A 17,500-nucleotide genomic window follows, 5' to 3' on the forward strand; every position below is an offset into this window, starting at 1 on the left:
GAGCGCCAGATTCTTTAACTGTGTCCCTGATTTATCACATCACAAGCGGCCGAGTTGAGGCTTTTTCAAGTGTCTTTTGAATATAAAAGAACTGGACGACAAATAAATAAGTCCAAGACTTTCTTTCCTGACTAAACAACCCTTCATGTTGCTGGTTTGTTTCATGGATGATGAGTCTGGTAAAAGAAATGGGATTATTAGTGTTGTTTTGTCCGAGCGCGACCCCAGTGGTCACCTGCCAGAGAAACAGAAAACCTTTGCTCCCAGTAGCAAGCGGAGAAACAGATTTAGTGAAGTAACGATCGTCACACGGGACATTTGGTTTCCATAACACTCCCAAACAAGTCTGCGGAGAGAAACCACCTGGGTTGTGTGGTCCCCACTCAAAACCTCTTAGAGCTCACAAGCACATCAGGTCCTTTAAGATGGTGTGAACATGCACAGCCTTCCATACGACATTTATTCCATTTGTTTAACCTGGGACTCGTTGATTTCTCCAGACAAATATATAGATGATAACCGATAGCTTCAGTGGAAACAGCTGCTCCGGCTTCACCAGAGTGAAGAAATGACATTTATCTTGTTCTCGAACATGAAAACGGAGCGAGTGAGCAAACAGGGTTCAGTCGGTGTCGACGCAGTGACACGTTTTTTAAACCGTGTCCTCATTTCCTCGTCGCCGCTCTCGGGCTGTGAGGACGGCTGCAGGCGAGAGTGATGAAAAAAAAAACGCAGAGGGGGAATAAAGAGAACAAGGCCAAGGAGGGGAACCTACAGGATGATGTCCTGAATCAGAAGGAGATACTGGGTCAATCGAGGGAAGACGGATGGAGAGAGGACGGACGGAAAGGGGGCTGCAGAGGAGCGGCTTGTGGAAAGAAGTAAAGAGAAAACGAAAGAATTGGGAATAAAAGGAGGAGAGGAAGCGATGGGGATGAAGGGAAAGATAATAATTGGGCCTCGTTTGCATGTGTGTGTGTGTCTGTGTGTGTGTTTTACTGATTCGTGCCGCTTCCATCTGGGTCAAGGTTATGTTGGAAGTCCCACAGCTTCAGAAGTGCTCCACGGATGTTTCCTCTCAACTAACTTACAGAAACTCTGGATCCGTTTGCATCCAACTCGTTCTGCCTGCACCCAGTGATTAACACGTACAGTCTATTTGTTTACACCACAACCAAGGATTCTGTGTCTGAACTTTCTATTTATATGATTTAACTGTTCTTCGTGACTTAAAAGCAGGAAAATACAAATGTTTCCATACTGAAGCAACATTTTGTCACTAATACTAAGCAACAGCGCCCCCTACAGCCACACACAGCGAAGATGTAAAGTGTGTGTGTGTGTGTGTGTGTGTGTGTGTGTGTGTGTGTGTGTGTGTGTGTGTGTGTGTGTGTGTGTATTGGGCCATCATAGCTCAGTCATGCAGGTAAAGTCATCATCACCACCAATCTGCTCAGGGCTCAAGGGGATCACACGCACGCACACGCACACTGACACACTACACACTCAGTCTCTCTCCCATGGGTGCTTCCCACTCCAGAGAGGAGGACACTGGGGGGCGGGGGGGTGGGGGGGGGGAGAGCAGGGTCTATTCACCCACACAGTCAGGAGGAAAATGAATTTGTCACAGCATGTTTATCGTCATGACAACCCGCCTTTTAATTAACGGCAGACAAACAGTCGGAGCGCCGTGTCCCTCTCTGGGGACAGAAAGATATAAAGAAAATTTGGGAAATAAAAAGTGTGCCCCCCCCCACCCCACCCATAATGAATGACTGACAGGGGGACTGGAGGACAACAGGACGGACGACCACTGAGTGCTGGTAATGTTTCCTCTCAGTGACAGATACTTTGATTTCTCTGCTACGTCCTGAAAATATTAGACATCACTATAAAAATGATTAATAAAAATACTTATGATATATAGACTCTGCTAATTGATAAATACATTTGTGTATCAAATATTGATTTATTGCTAAAGGAAACTTTGCTAGTTTGAAGCCCTTGTACAAGTTATGACCTCTCAATATTTATTGGTTGATAAAAAGCCCAAATAACATATTTGATTAATTGAAATGATGCTATAAAAGAACAATGACAGGACTTTAAATTTTTTCCCCATTTCCATCTGACTCCACAGCTTTCATAATATGCTGCAGCTTCATATTTGAGCACTTTAATTCAAAGTGACTGTAAATTAAAGGCCCAGTGTGTTAGTAGGCACTGACAGGGGACGTCTGCTTTAGTATGAATCAATGCTCCAAGAAATATGTTATCAATCAAATTGACTCACACCAGAGACGGAGGGTTGTGTCTTTCTGTCTTTCCACCAGAGGAAACCGCTTAGCAGTGCGTCACAGTGTGATAATAAACACTGGTAACTTGAGTCAGACACGTGTGTGTGTTCTAGTCTTTTCAGTGTAGTTCAGTTTCAGGGCTCAGCCACTGGCAGTCGGTCGGTCGGTCCTGGGTGAAGAACCAAACATCTTCTGTCTGACAGGTCGGCTCGCTCATGTAAATCTGAAACATCTCAGCTCCGTGTGTGAGGGCTGGAACCGAGTCGGTGTTTGCCAACGTTGCATCATGCGTCAGACCACAGAGCTCCTTCATAGAATCAAACCTCAAAACCACTGCTTTGGACTGCTTGTGTGTGTGTGTGTGTGTGTGTGTGTGTGTGTGTGTGTGTGTGTGTGTGTGTGTGTGTGTCTGTGTGCGTCCTACCTCTTGAGGTTGAGCAGAGCCCAGGGGATGCCAGTCGGCGTTTTGAAGGCTGGCAGCAGCTTTTCACCCAGCTCCACCGCCTTTCTACGGAAAACCTGAGACAAGAAAGAAACAAAAGAAAAGTATTTAATTCTGATCTTTGCTGGAAAGAGGATTTTACATTTCCTTGACCGACACTTGATGAAGACCGTGCACACGACAAGGGGGGAAAGAAAAGATCTGTCCAACATTTCAATTACACTAACACCAAGTTGCCTTGAGGATTAATGAAGTCGTATCGTGTTGTGTTGGAAGAATCAGTCTCGATCTGACTGTATTTAAAGTTGTAGAAACTAAATGAGCAAAGTGACTGGACCATGCACACAGAGTAGTTTCCTCTTTTACACATTTGGGGTCTTCGACACAAACAGACTCACTAAATCAAGTTATTCAGCCTGAGATATGCAAGTGGATTTTTGTTTTTGCTGCTAAAAATCAACATTCCCTAAAAACAAATGACAATATTTTGATAATTAAACGGTTCCGCTCACTAGAGGTAACAACGCTTAAACTCGATATTAGATAAAACCCATTCTGAGCATGTGGTTGTGTTCTTCACTGAACTGACACCAGTTTACAGAATTTCAGTGCTGAAGTTAAATTATTTACGTCAGAGAATCTTCAACTACATTCTGGATCCGGCAGTCGAGGCCTGGTGCCGCTTTAAATAACTTCATGAATATTCAGGTGAAACTGTAACTGGACCAGAACAAAACCCTGAGATGATTGTCTCATGAAACACGACTGATCTCCACGAGGTTTCATCTGAACGACGCTACCTTCGATTCTAAAGCGCCATCGGGTGGAATTTCACCGTCTCAGCGTGGCGTCGGCGTATTGGACCGGACGGCTCAGTAGCAGCTCTCGCCGACGGGTTTGCGGCGTCTCATAGGAGTCGGATTTTTGTTGGCAGTGAAAGTAGAAGTGCTTCCATATTTGGCTCCTGGCACGAGCTTAGTCGAGCAGTTAAGATGAAATGGGATCTGGCCTGAGATGAGGTGGAGCGCTCCACTGCTGCGGCTGCCAAGGTTTACAGGTTTTACACTAGACAGGTTTTCTCTCCACTCGCTGTTGGCGTGATAATGGAAATGCTTATGTAGCGCTGATTAGCTCCATTAGATATTACAAAATAAAATCTGTAATTCGGAATAAAAGAGAGAAACCAAGCCTGTGTCAAAAAATATCATGAAAGATAAGAACAAAACATTCTTCAACCTAAATGTTCAGAGGAAACAAATCCACTCACTAAACATCATTTAGATCCAGAGGTCGGTTAAAATCAACACAACTGACCAACTACACTTTGACCCCACGTGTGTCTTTTCTATGTCAAATGAAGCCAAAGCACCTCAGTCGCCCCCTGGAGGCTGGCAGCAGCATAGGTCATTAACCTCACCTCCTCCATGTTAGCAGATGTGGACATGGACCAAACTAAAAAGTCAAATACACATACATTTCATTTTAAGTAGTTCTAGTCACACTGATGGATATTCAAGTGTTAGGTTTCTGATAAACACATAAAACTCACAAAACAGGTAACAACCATTAACCACTTGAAGGTGTCACCGAATGTTTTTTACACATTTAACTGGAGGTCGACGACACTATTCTCATCTGTAGCTTATTCCCACTTGTAATCTACAGGCGTGCAGACCTCACTGCTGTTATCATCCACCCTTTGTTGTTTTCAGTGTGGTAGTATCTGTCGTACACACTCATACACAACAATGTCAGCGCACTGGCAGCTCTGTTCCCCCGGGGATCCACCACTCAGCCGGGTGTGAGACAGCGGCAGGGAGGGCGAAGACAGACGTGAAGAAGAAAAGCTCAAGAGGCTACTTGTCATGACCAGGTGGAAACTCTGCAGCTTTTCCTTCAGAAGCAAAAGGGCAGGAAAAGGTTAGTTCGGACTAAAAAGTGTAATTTATGTGTTTGAGGAAAACCAGGGGGCGATCGATTGATCTCACAGGATCGCAACCTCAAAAAAAGATGTAATTTACTTCGATCTTTGGTTCGTGTGGAGCTACGTCACTTCAGCCTCTTCAGTAACTGACCCAAACTAGTCTGTCACCTCAGAGGACGGAGAATAATCAGACAGTGATAAACTCTTAGATTCTATCTTCTATAGTTCCTTGTATTTATTTTGTATCTTTACTTATTTGTAATGTTTCCCGAGTCCGTATTTTTACTTTCCCCCTTCGCTGCTGTAAAATATCAAATTTCCCCATAGTGGGATTAAATAAATGATCATCTAATCAAATCTTAACTTATCTTAAAAAGCAACAGATTGCTAACAGGTATTAGCTGTAATAATATGACATTATATTCACATAATGAACATGTTGGGATATCAGAGAAACAGGCAGATCTCATTATTTCACACCAGATTTTATTTTATTGTCTTTATAGTGTATTGTTGTCAAGCCAAGGAACTTTGTGGCATTGTTGACATTTCATTACCCCCCCCGTAAGTGTGTGTGTGTGTGTGTGTGTGTGTGTGTGTGTGTGTGTGTGTGTGTGTGTGTGTGTGTGTGTGTGTGTGTGTGTGTGTGTGTGTGTGTGTGTGTGTGTGTGTCGTAACAAGGCGTCAGATCCGCGTGATTAATGTCTTTAATAACGCCAGGAGGACACAGAGGGGAAGAATAAAAACACTCGCAGGGACGCGGAGAAGAATAAATTAAACACACCCACTGTCCGAGGCCATCAAGCAAACTGCCAACGAGCTTTAATAAGCAACTGAATTATACAGGAAGTGAGGAACACACACATGCACATACAGAGAGCTTATGGCTGAAGTCATTAGTAAAAAACTGATGTTGGTAAATCACATTTCACGCCCGGGGCGCTTCTAACAAAATAATAAACTACGAGGGAAATTAACAACCTTACAGTTCTTGTGCTCAGATTCCCAACAGAAGTGCATCGGTGAGTTGTGTTATTATTGGAGAGGAGTAGGTCGCTGTGGTGATGATTCAGGTCAGAGGATTCACACAAAGTTAGAGCTGAGGTTCTTTCTTAAACCCTCTTATTTCTCGTGTGCGTAAATAGTGCGTTGGTACAGAGTCAAGACGTTTTGGCCGGTTATGTCGTCTTTGTGTGGTATTTTCAAGACGGTATTTTGGGGTTTAGAGTTAACCCCTGAATTTAGGATTACAGGGTTCGGGTTAGAACAAAGAAAATAAGAGACAGCAGAAACTATTTCAACCTCCGAACACATCGAAACAGAAAACTTTTTTTTAGTGGGAAAGTTTCTCCATCACCAACACCCACAATGCAACACACAACTTATAAATCCTGTTCTCTTGCCAATATTATTATTCTTTATCTCAGTAGTTCATGTAAAAGCAGCAGTTCGAGTCCGGGTAAGTTCCCTGGAGGCTTTGTGGAGACATTTATTGCAGGAGATCACTAAATGAAGTAAGTGAGGCAGGTTACGTCAATACACCTTTTACTCTGGTACATTATTTCCTCAGGGTAAAGACCGGTTCTCACAGACAATGAGACAAGGTCAAACTCTCGGTGACGCATAAAACACAGGCGTTGTCAGGAGCACATCTTTTGTCCTTGAGAACAATAAAGACTTAAATTTCAGAAACTGTAGAAGCTGAATCTGACGTCAGTGAAAACCCCCGAGAAACTCACAATATTAAAGGAGATGTATTATTATTCTCTCGTTTTTCTTTCCTCTGGTGCGTAACTTGAGTTTTTTGTGTCACATGACATCACAATGCCAAGCGACTAGTCTAAAATAAGCTGACCAATCACAACAGGGTGGGTCAGCTGGCCAATCAGAGCAGACGTGGGCTTCATCGGGAGGGGGGGGTCTTAAAGAGACAGGAGCCAAAACCAAGTGTTTGAGACAGAGGCTGAAAAGAGGAGCTGCAGCGTCGGACAATACGAGGAAAAGTGATGTTTTCTGATCCTCAAAGCTTATAAACCTTTTCAAATTAAAGTCATCCCCCTGAATATGAGCAGAACACGTCTCCCTAAAAGCTTCAAGGCAGTTGCAGACTGTGTCGGCGTTAATCTTGCAGAAGTATCCCCTGTAATGTTTGTAATAAAATACCGGGAATGCATTAAATCTAACAGATGCTTCTTCACGGGGAGACTCCAGGGTCTTGGAAGCTAAAATCCTGAGTAACGTTGACCATCGCTTCAATCAGCTACAGTGAAAATGAAGCTCTCACCGATGTAATTACTGGGATGTAAGAGCTGAGCAGCCTCGATAAAAAGAGGACGGCAGCAGAGCAAACAGTACGAGCGGCTCATCATCACACAGGTCGTAAACAAATCCCTGTTGTTTCCCAAATATCCAGACAAATTAAAATGGAACTGGAAACAAAAAAAAAAAAGTTAATGCCATAAAATCATAATTGAAAATGTTGTTTGTATTTGTTAACTCCCAGTGGAGGAGGAAGTTGTTGTTGATACAGGTTCTGGTTGTAATCGAGTCTGAGTGAGAATAAAAATGATTGTTGTTGACACTTGAAGATTAACATTTTCAATAAGTGCCTCAAACTGATGATTTGTTTTTCGCTCTCATAATCCTCTTACTCGTTTGTGCTGGAACTTTCAGTGTATTTTAAACTGAATTATTAACTTAACAACCTCAACTTACGTTTATGTGCTTGTTCTAAAGCTTTGGATTGAATTTCATGGTCCGAAATAATATGTTACTATTGATTTATTGTTGGAATTACATTTTTAGACAAAACATTTAGGTTAACAACATGCACATCAAGTTTAAAAGTTATTTTTTAGATGTGTACTGGATGAAAAATATCACAGAACGTTGGTGAAGTGAATTTGATTTGCTGTAGCGGCTCCTCCTCAGACGTCTGATAAATACAAAGCAGGATTTAAGATGTGAAATGTGAAGTTCAAAATGAAAGAAATTTAATAAAATAATAATAATCTTAACTTCCAGCATCATAAATACCAATATTCACCGGTTTTCTTCATCTTCTATGACAGTAAACTTTGTATCTTTGACTCCAGGAAAGAGTGAGGAATGTTTCCCCCTATTTTTAGACCAAACTATTTCTCACTTAACAGAGAAAATTATGATAAAGTAATTGTTTGATTCAACCCTTGATTGTTCTGTCAACTGCTCTTTTTTTTCTAGGTCAAAATTAAGCTGTCAAACTCAATGTTTGCAGCTTCTCCACCGGGGGGGGGGGAGAGAGAGAGAGAGAGAGAGAGAGAGAGAGAGAGAGATGTTCACACAGAAATAAGGCCAAGGTGGTGGATAGGACTTTTCTCTTTGAGGTGTTGGCAGTGGGATTAAACCTGGACCACGGTATAGATTGTGTTTGGACTCAGGTGCTGCCCACTGGAGGGTCCTCACAAGGTTTTTAGCAAAGTATGTGGTTGTGTGTGTGTGGTTGTGTGCAGCTAATCAAGTTTCCATCTCTCTATCCAGAAACACTGGCAGAGTGTGTGTTATGTGTTGCAGTCCGTGGAGAGTCTCTTGGACAGCCTCCTAACTAAGATGAATCACCCAGCCAGGCCTCCGGGCGACCAGCAGGCCTGTGAGACATGTGGCCCAGATTACAGCAGCGTCCGTGGGGATGGAGTGAGCCACGACACCACCACCACCACCACCACCACCACCGCCTGCCTCCTCCTCCTCCTCCTCCCTGACACACTGCCCCCTCTATCTCCCTCCTCCTCCTCCCTTCATCAACTCCTCCTTCCCCTCGTCCTTCTTATTTCCCCGACATCAGCCGTCTCTGCTGAAGACTTCCTTACATGTGATTTATTCTCCTTCTTCCTCTCTCTCAGTCCGGGAAACTCGCTCTCTTTCTTCCACTTCCGTTTGTGTATCAAATTAATCTTTCTGCCGCTTCCTTTATGGGCCACACAAAGAAAATTGGAAAAATCTGGTCATTACATCGTCCAGCATTTGTAGGTTCAACCAGCTTTGACGGATATTTTTTGGCCTGTTGAGAAAACAGAAACCTGAAGACGTGACGTGACGAGCAGACGCAGAGGGACATTAATGAGCACGTTTGTCTTTCATCTAGTTGGTGTCTCCGCATACGTGACGAACCTCAGTCCGATGCTCACTTTAACTTTCAGCTCTTGTTAAACCCCGGATGACTTCGACAGCAAAGTGACTGAACCGCGGCAGAAAAGACGTAACGACGAACTCAGAGACGACATTTGCATAACTTGCCTAACTTTTGTGAATCAAACGTGTTGTAGGAAAGTTGATTGTGAAACGAGTTGTGTTACGTGACCAAATATAATGAGCTCAGCAGCTGCAGCGAGTCGAGGTGTCACTGTTCTGTCTATGAAAAGAGAATTGAAGCTGTTTGGTTCTGCTCTCAGAATCATTACACCCAAGGTAAATACTGAAATGAAGGTTTGGACCACTGGAGCGTGGGACGCAGTTTTACCCAGGACCCAAAACGCACATCTTCATCAACACTTTACATCCTCAGTTCCATTTAGAGGTTTTTAGATGCGTCCCCTACTTTCCTGCTGAGATAAATGCACAGACATGGTGACTCGACCCTTTATTCAGTCGGGACTGTCCTAATTTATTATGTTGACTTCAAGAGCACGATCGATCACGTCTCGTAATCCATTCTGTTCTAATTCTAGAGCGTCAGAAAGAGCCCTGAAAGGTGAATTAATGGATCCGAGCAGGCAAACCTGAACGATGAGCGCAGACTAAATGAGGAAAAGGGCAAGTGAGAGTACGAGCGGGGCAGAGTCGGCTGAATGAGGAGCGCACGGAGGCTGACAGCTGTATTGAAGAGGCTTAACACACACACAGACACACACAGACACACACAGATACACACTGAGGAGGTGACAGCTTTCAGTGGTTAAGAAGCCTGCTGTTGTGTGAATGGTTGCTCTCGTCTGCCTCTCCACTACCCGACAGTGTGTCTCTCGCTCTCTCTCTCTCTCTTTCGAATAAGTTGCTTCAGGGAGGAAAAACCCAGGATGAAGGGTGAAATAATAAATTAAACAACAAATCGGTAATAATTCAACAAAAGGAGAGGAGAGGAAACTGTAAAGGAAAAGAGGAGAGAAGAGAAAAGAGATGGAATAGAGAGAAAGACAGGAGAGAGGGAGAGCGACGAGGGGAGAGGAAGGGACAGGGGACGAGAGAACGAGGTGAAAGAGATGAGAGGAAACAGGAAAGGAAAAAGGAGAGGAAACAGGAAAGGGAAGGACACGGAGAGAAGAGGAAACTTGAGAGGGTTGGAAGAATAAGAGTAGAGGAAGTGATGGGAAAGAAAAGAAAAGGAGATGAGAGGAAAAAAGAGTAGAGGACGAGATGGAAGGATGTCATATACCTACTTAAGACACATATAGATGCTCTTTGCAGATTTGTGCCTTCCAAGAATATCTCTTATCCTCCGACTCCCACTTCAACCACCAGAGAGCTGCAGGTGAAGCTGCGTGAATGTTAATGACACCGGGTGGAAAAATGGAGAGAGACGGGGAAATCAAATATTCTGTAATTTGGGTTCAGATGTGGGAAACGTGTCAGCTGTGATATCACACACACACACACACACACACACACACACACACACACACACACACACACACACACACACACACACACACACACACACACACACACACACACACACACACACACACACACACACACACACACACACACACACACACACACATAGGGTTTATTACTGGTGTAAAAGGTGTCGGAGGAAGGGGATGATTAATAAAAACAGAGTGTGTGCATATGTTCTGTGTGTGAACCTTATATTATACGTCAGTGACGAAGGTTATAAATCAACAGATTGGCAGCTGGTTTAGAATTTAGCATAAAGGTTTTTCCACGATTTAGACATTTTTTGCCAAACGTTAAAGTTCGACTCCCTTTCCTACATCTTCTGTCTGAGTTGCGGATGCAGATTTACCACGTTCCTCTTGAATTAACTTTCCTGGAGCAGTATTACCGGAAGAGTTCCTTCTGTTGCTCTCGATACTTCTCTCATTAAATATTTTTGATCATTTCTTCCTGTACCTTTACAACAAGGGCAAAGTTTCCTGGTTTAATATGAGCAACACAACCTGAAGCTCCGGTCTGAAATCTCATCACACTCAATCTATTCAAAACAGGCCCGGGTCCTTGTGCAGCAACATTTGCTTATTATTTTAATATAGTTAAACAAATTTCTTCAGGTTGAATGTCGTGACCACGATGCCGCACACAGCAAATACTTCTTACTTCAAGTAGGCAGACAAATGTCGGCTCATCAAGATAACGTCAATCAAACGGAGACAACAGGGACGTGAGAAGTTTCCTCCGAGCTCACTGCTGGAAGTCTTTCCTCAGTTTGACACTCGACAACAGAGGAAGAAAAACCTTCTCAGACAGAAAAATGCTTTGTCCTTCATGTCAATATCAGCTCTAATATAATAATAACAATCAATACACACACACACGTGCACGAACACGCAGTGAGCATCAACTCCCGGTAATATTAGCTCTCTCAGCCGGTGCTGACTTGGCACGCCTTCCACAGTCGGCTCTTTCTGACGGCGCTGCTATGGAAATGAAGACGAGCGATGAGAGGGAATTTACATAGAAAATTGCCGTCACAGTTGGAAAGTTACAGACGGAGAAGTGCCTGTTTGGCCTGTGGAGAAAAAACTGCAACGTGAGCAACGAGCAGCAAGTTGAGCTCAGTGCTGCGCTCGAGTCAATCTCCATCCATTAATATCAGAGCCTGATTGAAATGGATGTTTGGGTGTTCAAGTTTTCCGATATCGATATAATCAGGCAACATATGTGATTCATAAGATCCTATTATCAAATTCTTGTGACTAAGAAACATATATATTGAACTTTTGCTTCTGTAAAATAAAAGTTTTCATGGGGAAAGGAAATATGTATTAAAAACATACAAATCAGTCTGAATAGATAATTCTCACGTTATCACAATGTCACATAATTTATGTTAAGTTTAAAGACCGATTTTTGTTCCCGAGTGAAGGTTGTGGTGTTAAACTCGTCTTTATTTCTGAGAATAACAAGCATTTGATAAGCAGCTAAATATTTTTTTAATCTGAGGTAGAACAGCTGCTTGTTATCCAGCTCATTATATCTAATTTAGCCTGCTTAGCACTGCTGAATCATCATTAAAACAATAAGTGACAGCACAAGCGTAAACATCATTTTGAAAACTTCACAAAACACAAACACTCAGGCTGCTGGAAACAACGAGGAGGAGGCTCCTTACTGGAAGCTGAGAGATTTTCCATTTACTCCTGCAGCCACTCGGGGATTCATCAGGACGAGCGCAGAGTGTTACGGAAAGCTGCACCGTCCACCCCGGACAAATATAGTCGGCAGTAAACGAACTGACGCAAACAACTATGAATATTTCAGGAGAACCTTCTTCCCCGAGACAACAGACTCAGAGTAGAAATGAGGAGGAGGCTGCGAATCAGAGCGGGCGAGTGCAGGTCGGAGAAAAGTGAAGTGCCATTCAAGCGTCCCGGGGGAGAGTCGGTGTTGTCGCAGGGCGAGCGTGAGCCGGAGCCCGGGAAGACTTTCATCCAGAGGAAAATGTCAAATACTCACTCAAACTGTTCAACAAGGCCAAAGGCTGCAAAGACCAAACTGGTGTCACGGCTCGAGCGGCAGCGGCAGCGCGTCCACGTCGTCATTAACCACTTTCGGCATTTAAAAAAACCACACCGGCAGCGGGGGGGTTCGATGCCAGCGTGAACCCAGGGACCCGGGCTGACACCAGTTTAATTAGTTTTTGTGACAAATCAGTAAGAGACCAAATTTTTCAAAAAAGCCAAAGAATAAATAGACTCGGATGTTTGTGTAAATGTCAAAGATTCACAGGCAAATGTCAGTCAGTGCCGAGGCCTGCAGCTGAGGCCTTCATGTTAAGGGTCCGCGTTCAGAAAATGAGTTTCAAGCCCGAAGGCGGCGCCGCTCCACCGTGGGGTTGATGAAGAGGAAGATGTCACTGGGTGAGTTTTGCCTTTTTATTTTTTTTTTTGAGTGAGGAATCAAAATATCTTCAAAAAAATGTGTCAGGAGATATAAAAAAAAAAAGTGCGAGGATACAGAGGAGGATCTTACAAGTGACAGATTGAGAGTCTACAAAGAACCGTTTTTTAAATCTGACTGCTGGTAAATTTAGACAAAAAGTCAACAAACTCTACACGGCTTCCTTCAGGCAGAGTTAAAAATCACAACAGCTGGGAGGAATCTACTTTAAACTGACAAAACGGTGCCGTCTCTCTGAGTTTAACACGATTTTTAATACGGTTAGAAAAATGTGTTACTCCTTCAGCTTCATACAGAAGGAAAATTGGACAAGAACTAAATCATGTAGCAGCATTTATACAAAGACAAGTGTCCTAAAGATGATAAAAAACAGAAATGAAATAATGAGTACAAGCAAATTTGGGTTTAAACTTTTAAAAGAAAATAGTTTTGTATAAATTCCTAAAGATTTGTAGAGGTTAAAGTGATTAATGAATTATTTTGTCCCCTTTTAGGAGCAGAACAAGCAGTAAACACAACACAGACATCCTCACATCATAAAGATTACAAGATAAAGGTCTGACAAAGACCTTTGAGTTTTGCTGAGCACGTACTGCTGATGATTCGGTGAGACCTGAGCCAAAGCCATTAAATCGTGGACCGCAAAATCAAAACAATGAGCTGAGAGACACTGAAATGTTCTGCAGAGCTGAGATCTGTTCCCTTTATGTCGTGTTATGTTCAACATCAGGTCAGGATGGGTAACGCAGAGCCACAAACAGGAAGGACGACTGTGAGAGAGGCAGTGAAGTCTGGTTTTAAAAAAACGTATTGTTGGGAAAAACATAAAAGAGTCTTTAGGACGAGGAGTCAGACAAGTGAGTCGAGAACAAAAACCTTTAAGGACGTGTGGAGTGCAAGTGTTAAACAAAGCTACCTGTCAAACTGCTGTCTGCCTGAAAGAAACCCTCAGATCTGCTCAGCTAGACGGCACAGACACACACACAGACACACACACAGACACACAAACACACACAGACACACACACACTAACTTTTCCTCCTTTTTCAAAGCCAGGTTCGACAGGATGGAAAAGATAGGCCCTCTGCATTAGCCCTTAAAAGCAGCAGTCTCAGATCAAACAGACATCAGAGGGGACCTCAGCAGATACACAGATGTACAGATGTACACTCAGGCTCACAGACGCCTGCTAACAAAGCCGGGGAGAGGGCTGATGTAATTGGACCGTAAGTCCCGCAGAGCAGCGAGTCGCCTGGTGGAGGGTTCGCAGGCACAGGGCCGCGGGGCAACGCCGCTCTTTCATCCAATGAAATGTTGGAATCGTTGTGTCTTCCGGCGCAGTAACACAATATGGACACACTCGGAGTCGGACCCTGACCCGAGGAGCTCTGGGTCTGGACCCGACGCTGAGGTCAGAGAGACGCACGGTTGGATTCAGAGGAACTGGTCTCTGTGTTTTCATTGCTGTGTAAAGTGGTCCTTTCTACATGCTCTTTAAACACAAAGTGGTATTAAGTGGAGGATTATTAGATTATAAAAACTTTATCGGCTCCATGTTTGTTATTGTAAAACGAATTCTTTAAAAAAAAATACCAAAACCAACAATGTGAAACCTCTGGATACTTTCAAAACATCCCCACCCTGTTTAATTCAGCAACAAGCTTATTGCTTCATAAAGAAGTGAAATCTTTAAAAACCACAACAAAGAAGACGTAGAAAACAAACTAAATATATTGTTTGTCTATTCTCAGCATGTTTTCTGATCTGATTCCCTCATCGACAGAAGAATGTCATCGGTCTGTGCCTTCAAAAATAATCACTATTATAAATATACGTTTGTTTTATCATCTCCCAATGCAACAGTTAAGGTTTGGTTGGGTTCAAGCCCTAAATCTACTTGGGTATCGTTATAAAAAGATCATGGTTTAGATTGAATTTACTACTTTGCTGTCATGCGTGCATACACAAAATTCCATGGTTAAAATTATGTAACAATCCTGGTTATGGCTGAAAGAAACAAACTCATAAAAAGTGGTTTCTCTGTTTTAAAGTCTGAGGTTTTTGCAAAGCCGACTTAACAAAACCCCTCCCTCTGTGCAGTTCACGGCTCTATATAGCAATGTCAAATTTTCTTTTGCTCTTCAAGGGCAAGAGATATTATTAATACGGCTGCTCGAGGGGGAACCTGAATATAGACACGTGTGATTTAGAGAAACTCTCTGGAACTTGAAGTAGTGTTTTCTTGGTGACAAACCAAAACTAAAACTGCACATTTTGTCTTCTTGTGAGTATTTTCAACAGCAGGACAATACAATTAAAAAAACAGGTAAAAACTGATTAATTGTTGATTTCAATGACGAAAAAACACAAACCCGAAACCACCTTCTAACTCTGCTCTGCTCGGCCAACTGTTCTTAGCTGCACACAGCGTCTACGCAGCCTAATGGGTCTGCAGCCCTGCAGCCTCGCCCCGGGTCTCTCTTGGTCTTTTCATGCTGCTGAGCGGAGTGAAGCCCGGCTGCATCCTAATGCCACATTTACATCACGCTTGCTGGAGCTGTAATTTAAAAAAACACACACACACAAGGGTCCACTATGCTGTGCTGGGATGGTTGGTATTTCACATGCTGTACGGGGGGGGGGGGGGGGGAAACTGTTTGGGTCAATAGGTTTTTAATCAGAGCATTTGCTTGGAACTGTTTTCGAAACGAGTGCAGAAGCCTCGAGGCCAGACGTATAAATATTGGGCTGTAACGAGCTGCGTGGTCCAAACTCTGGCAATGGAAGTTTGTTAATTACCTTGGTTACATAGGTAGAAGGAGGTTCAGCAGGCTGGACGGCTGGAGCCACTTTCAAAACTTTCTATAATAATAATAATTATGTGTTTCTGCTTTGTCCCAGTCGTGTTTCCCCTTGAGCTCGGTCCCGACGCCACCCAATCAATCTTCCACGAGGTGCACATGGGAATCAAGGTGCCAGGATCAGGAAGAAAGAGGGGAATGCACGTTTTACTGCAAATCAAATAAATAAATCCCATGTTTTTCACGTTTCCTGTGGTTGATTTGGTTCAGTGGTGGTCTCTGATTCCAGTGTTGGAGGATTGATGGTTCACAAAGGCTTTTGAAAAGGCATTTTCCACTATTATTGTTCTGTCCTTGTTCTGGTTTGTTTTCAAAGTGGCCTTGGATACCTCGAAAGGCTGTGTATAATCATTATTATTATTATTTTCATAATTTCCGGGTTGTCCTTCCACCTCCGACACAGCAATGACCCATTCTACAAAATAAGGTGCAAGGACGACACTCCAGACTTCATTCTATGCAGCATGTCACTGCTGGACAGAATGTGCTGCATTGGAACAGATTTTCAGGATAAAAGTCAACAAATTACCTCTAAATTATGTATTCAGCGCCAACAAAGGAACGACTAAGGGACACAAATAGACAAAAACAGCATAAAACAACAGGAGAAAAAAAGACATGAGAATGAGTGACAGGCAGAGGAGCTGCAGATACGAGCAGCGAGGGGAGAGACGAACAAAAGGAACGTCAGAGTCAACGGATAATCTGTGATTATCAGTTTGATAATACTCAAAATGTGAGAGCACGGGGAGAGAGGCTCTTGTTCTGCTTCCAACGTCACTCAAAAGACGCACGCTTGGATGCGTGTGCGTGTGCGACAGAGTATATTAACAAGGCAAATTGCTTATTTGCCTTATCTTCCTCGCAGGGTACGAGATAAAGGCCAATGAGTGCGGCTATCGGAAGCAGATTAGCTCCCTTCAGGGGCCAGCTGACAGGAAGAGGAAACAGAGCAACACACATGAACTCCAAAAGGACAATTCAGGGGTTTGTAACAATAAACTGCTGCAGAACTGTCAGAGTTTAGGCCCCCCCGACGATTCAGCTCTGACTCTGCACAAACACTGTAAAGGTTTAATAATACTACATATGCTTCAAGGGTAAAAAATGATTCTGAAGCCGTCTTTTATTAAAATGGAACATGTCCGGGCAGCGTTACCTCTGATATGAAGGACATGATGTACTTGTACTTGTGCTTTGAGTGATTATATCTTCTGTGGGAAGATGTTACCCTGATTAAAAGGATTCTAATGCAACACCAATGGGAGACATCACTATTTAGCATAAATGATCCTGAAGTTTAATACATTGTGAAGTTGCCGTTCTAAGTTTTTTTAGTAAATAGTTCTATTGTCCCGAGATACTCTAAATGAGTTTTTCCACATGAGACGATTTACATTAGCATACCTTTTAGGGAGAATGTACCAATGAACGGATTAATGCTTCGCTCCAAACGGCCACAGCGCTGATTCCCAGGCTGTTGTCTCAGTTATTATCTCTAAACCTTTCCTCTTTTTGGAAATTAAAAAGTAGTTAAAGGAAAATTTGGGTACTTAACAACCTGGGTCTGATCCTAATGGTTGTAAAATACGGATTCTGGAAATGCAGCTCTGGAAAAACAATGACTACGTAGACTTTACACGCTGGTTTCAGCACAACACAAGCAACTTTTCCCCCCTCCTTGAAATTGCATATTTGATGCTTCACTGACTTGGAAGCATATTTCATTCCCACTCCTCAGCCTGAGCGTCTGTTCTTCAAGATAAAAAGATACTTAAAGAGGTAAAAAAAGACTCAGAAGTCATTTAAAAACCAGAGTTTATCTCCAATATTCAGCAGGAAACTTTTCAAAATATCA

At 43.0% G+C, this 17,500-nt stretch overlaps 1 protein-coding gene across 1 annotated transcript in view; it reads right to left on the bottom strand.

Moving 5' to 3' along the window:
• man1a1 (mannosidase, alpha, class 1A, member 1) overlaps positions 1-17,500 on the bottom strand; it is a 94,086-nt gene that overhangs the window by 16,875 nt on the left and 59,711 nt on the right. The window contains exon 5 of the mRNA XM_034579393.1: positions 2,722-2,816. Coding sequence (XP_034435284.1) covers positions 2,722-2,816 — 95 coding nt within the window. The remainder of the gene's footprint in view (positions 1-2,721; positions 2,817-17,500) is intronic.

This window comes from Hippoglossus hippoglossus, chromosome 24, assembly GCF_009819705.1.
Source record: "Hippoglossus hippoglossus isolate fHipHip1 chromosome 24, fHipHip1.pri, whole genome shotgun sequence".
Lineage (NCBI taxonomy): Eukaryota > Metazoa > Chordata > Actinopteri > Pleuronectiformes > Pleuronectidae > Hippoglossus > Hippoglossus hippoglossus.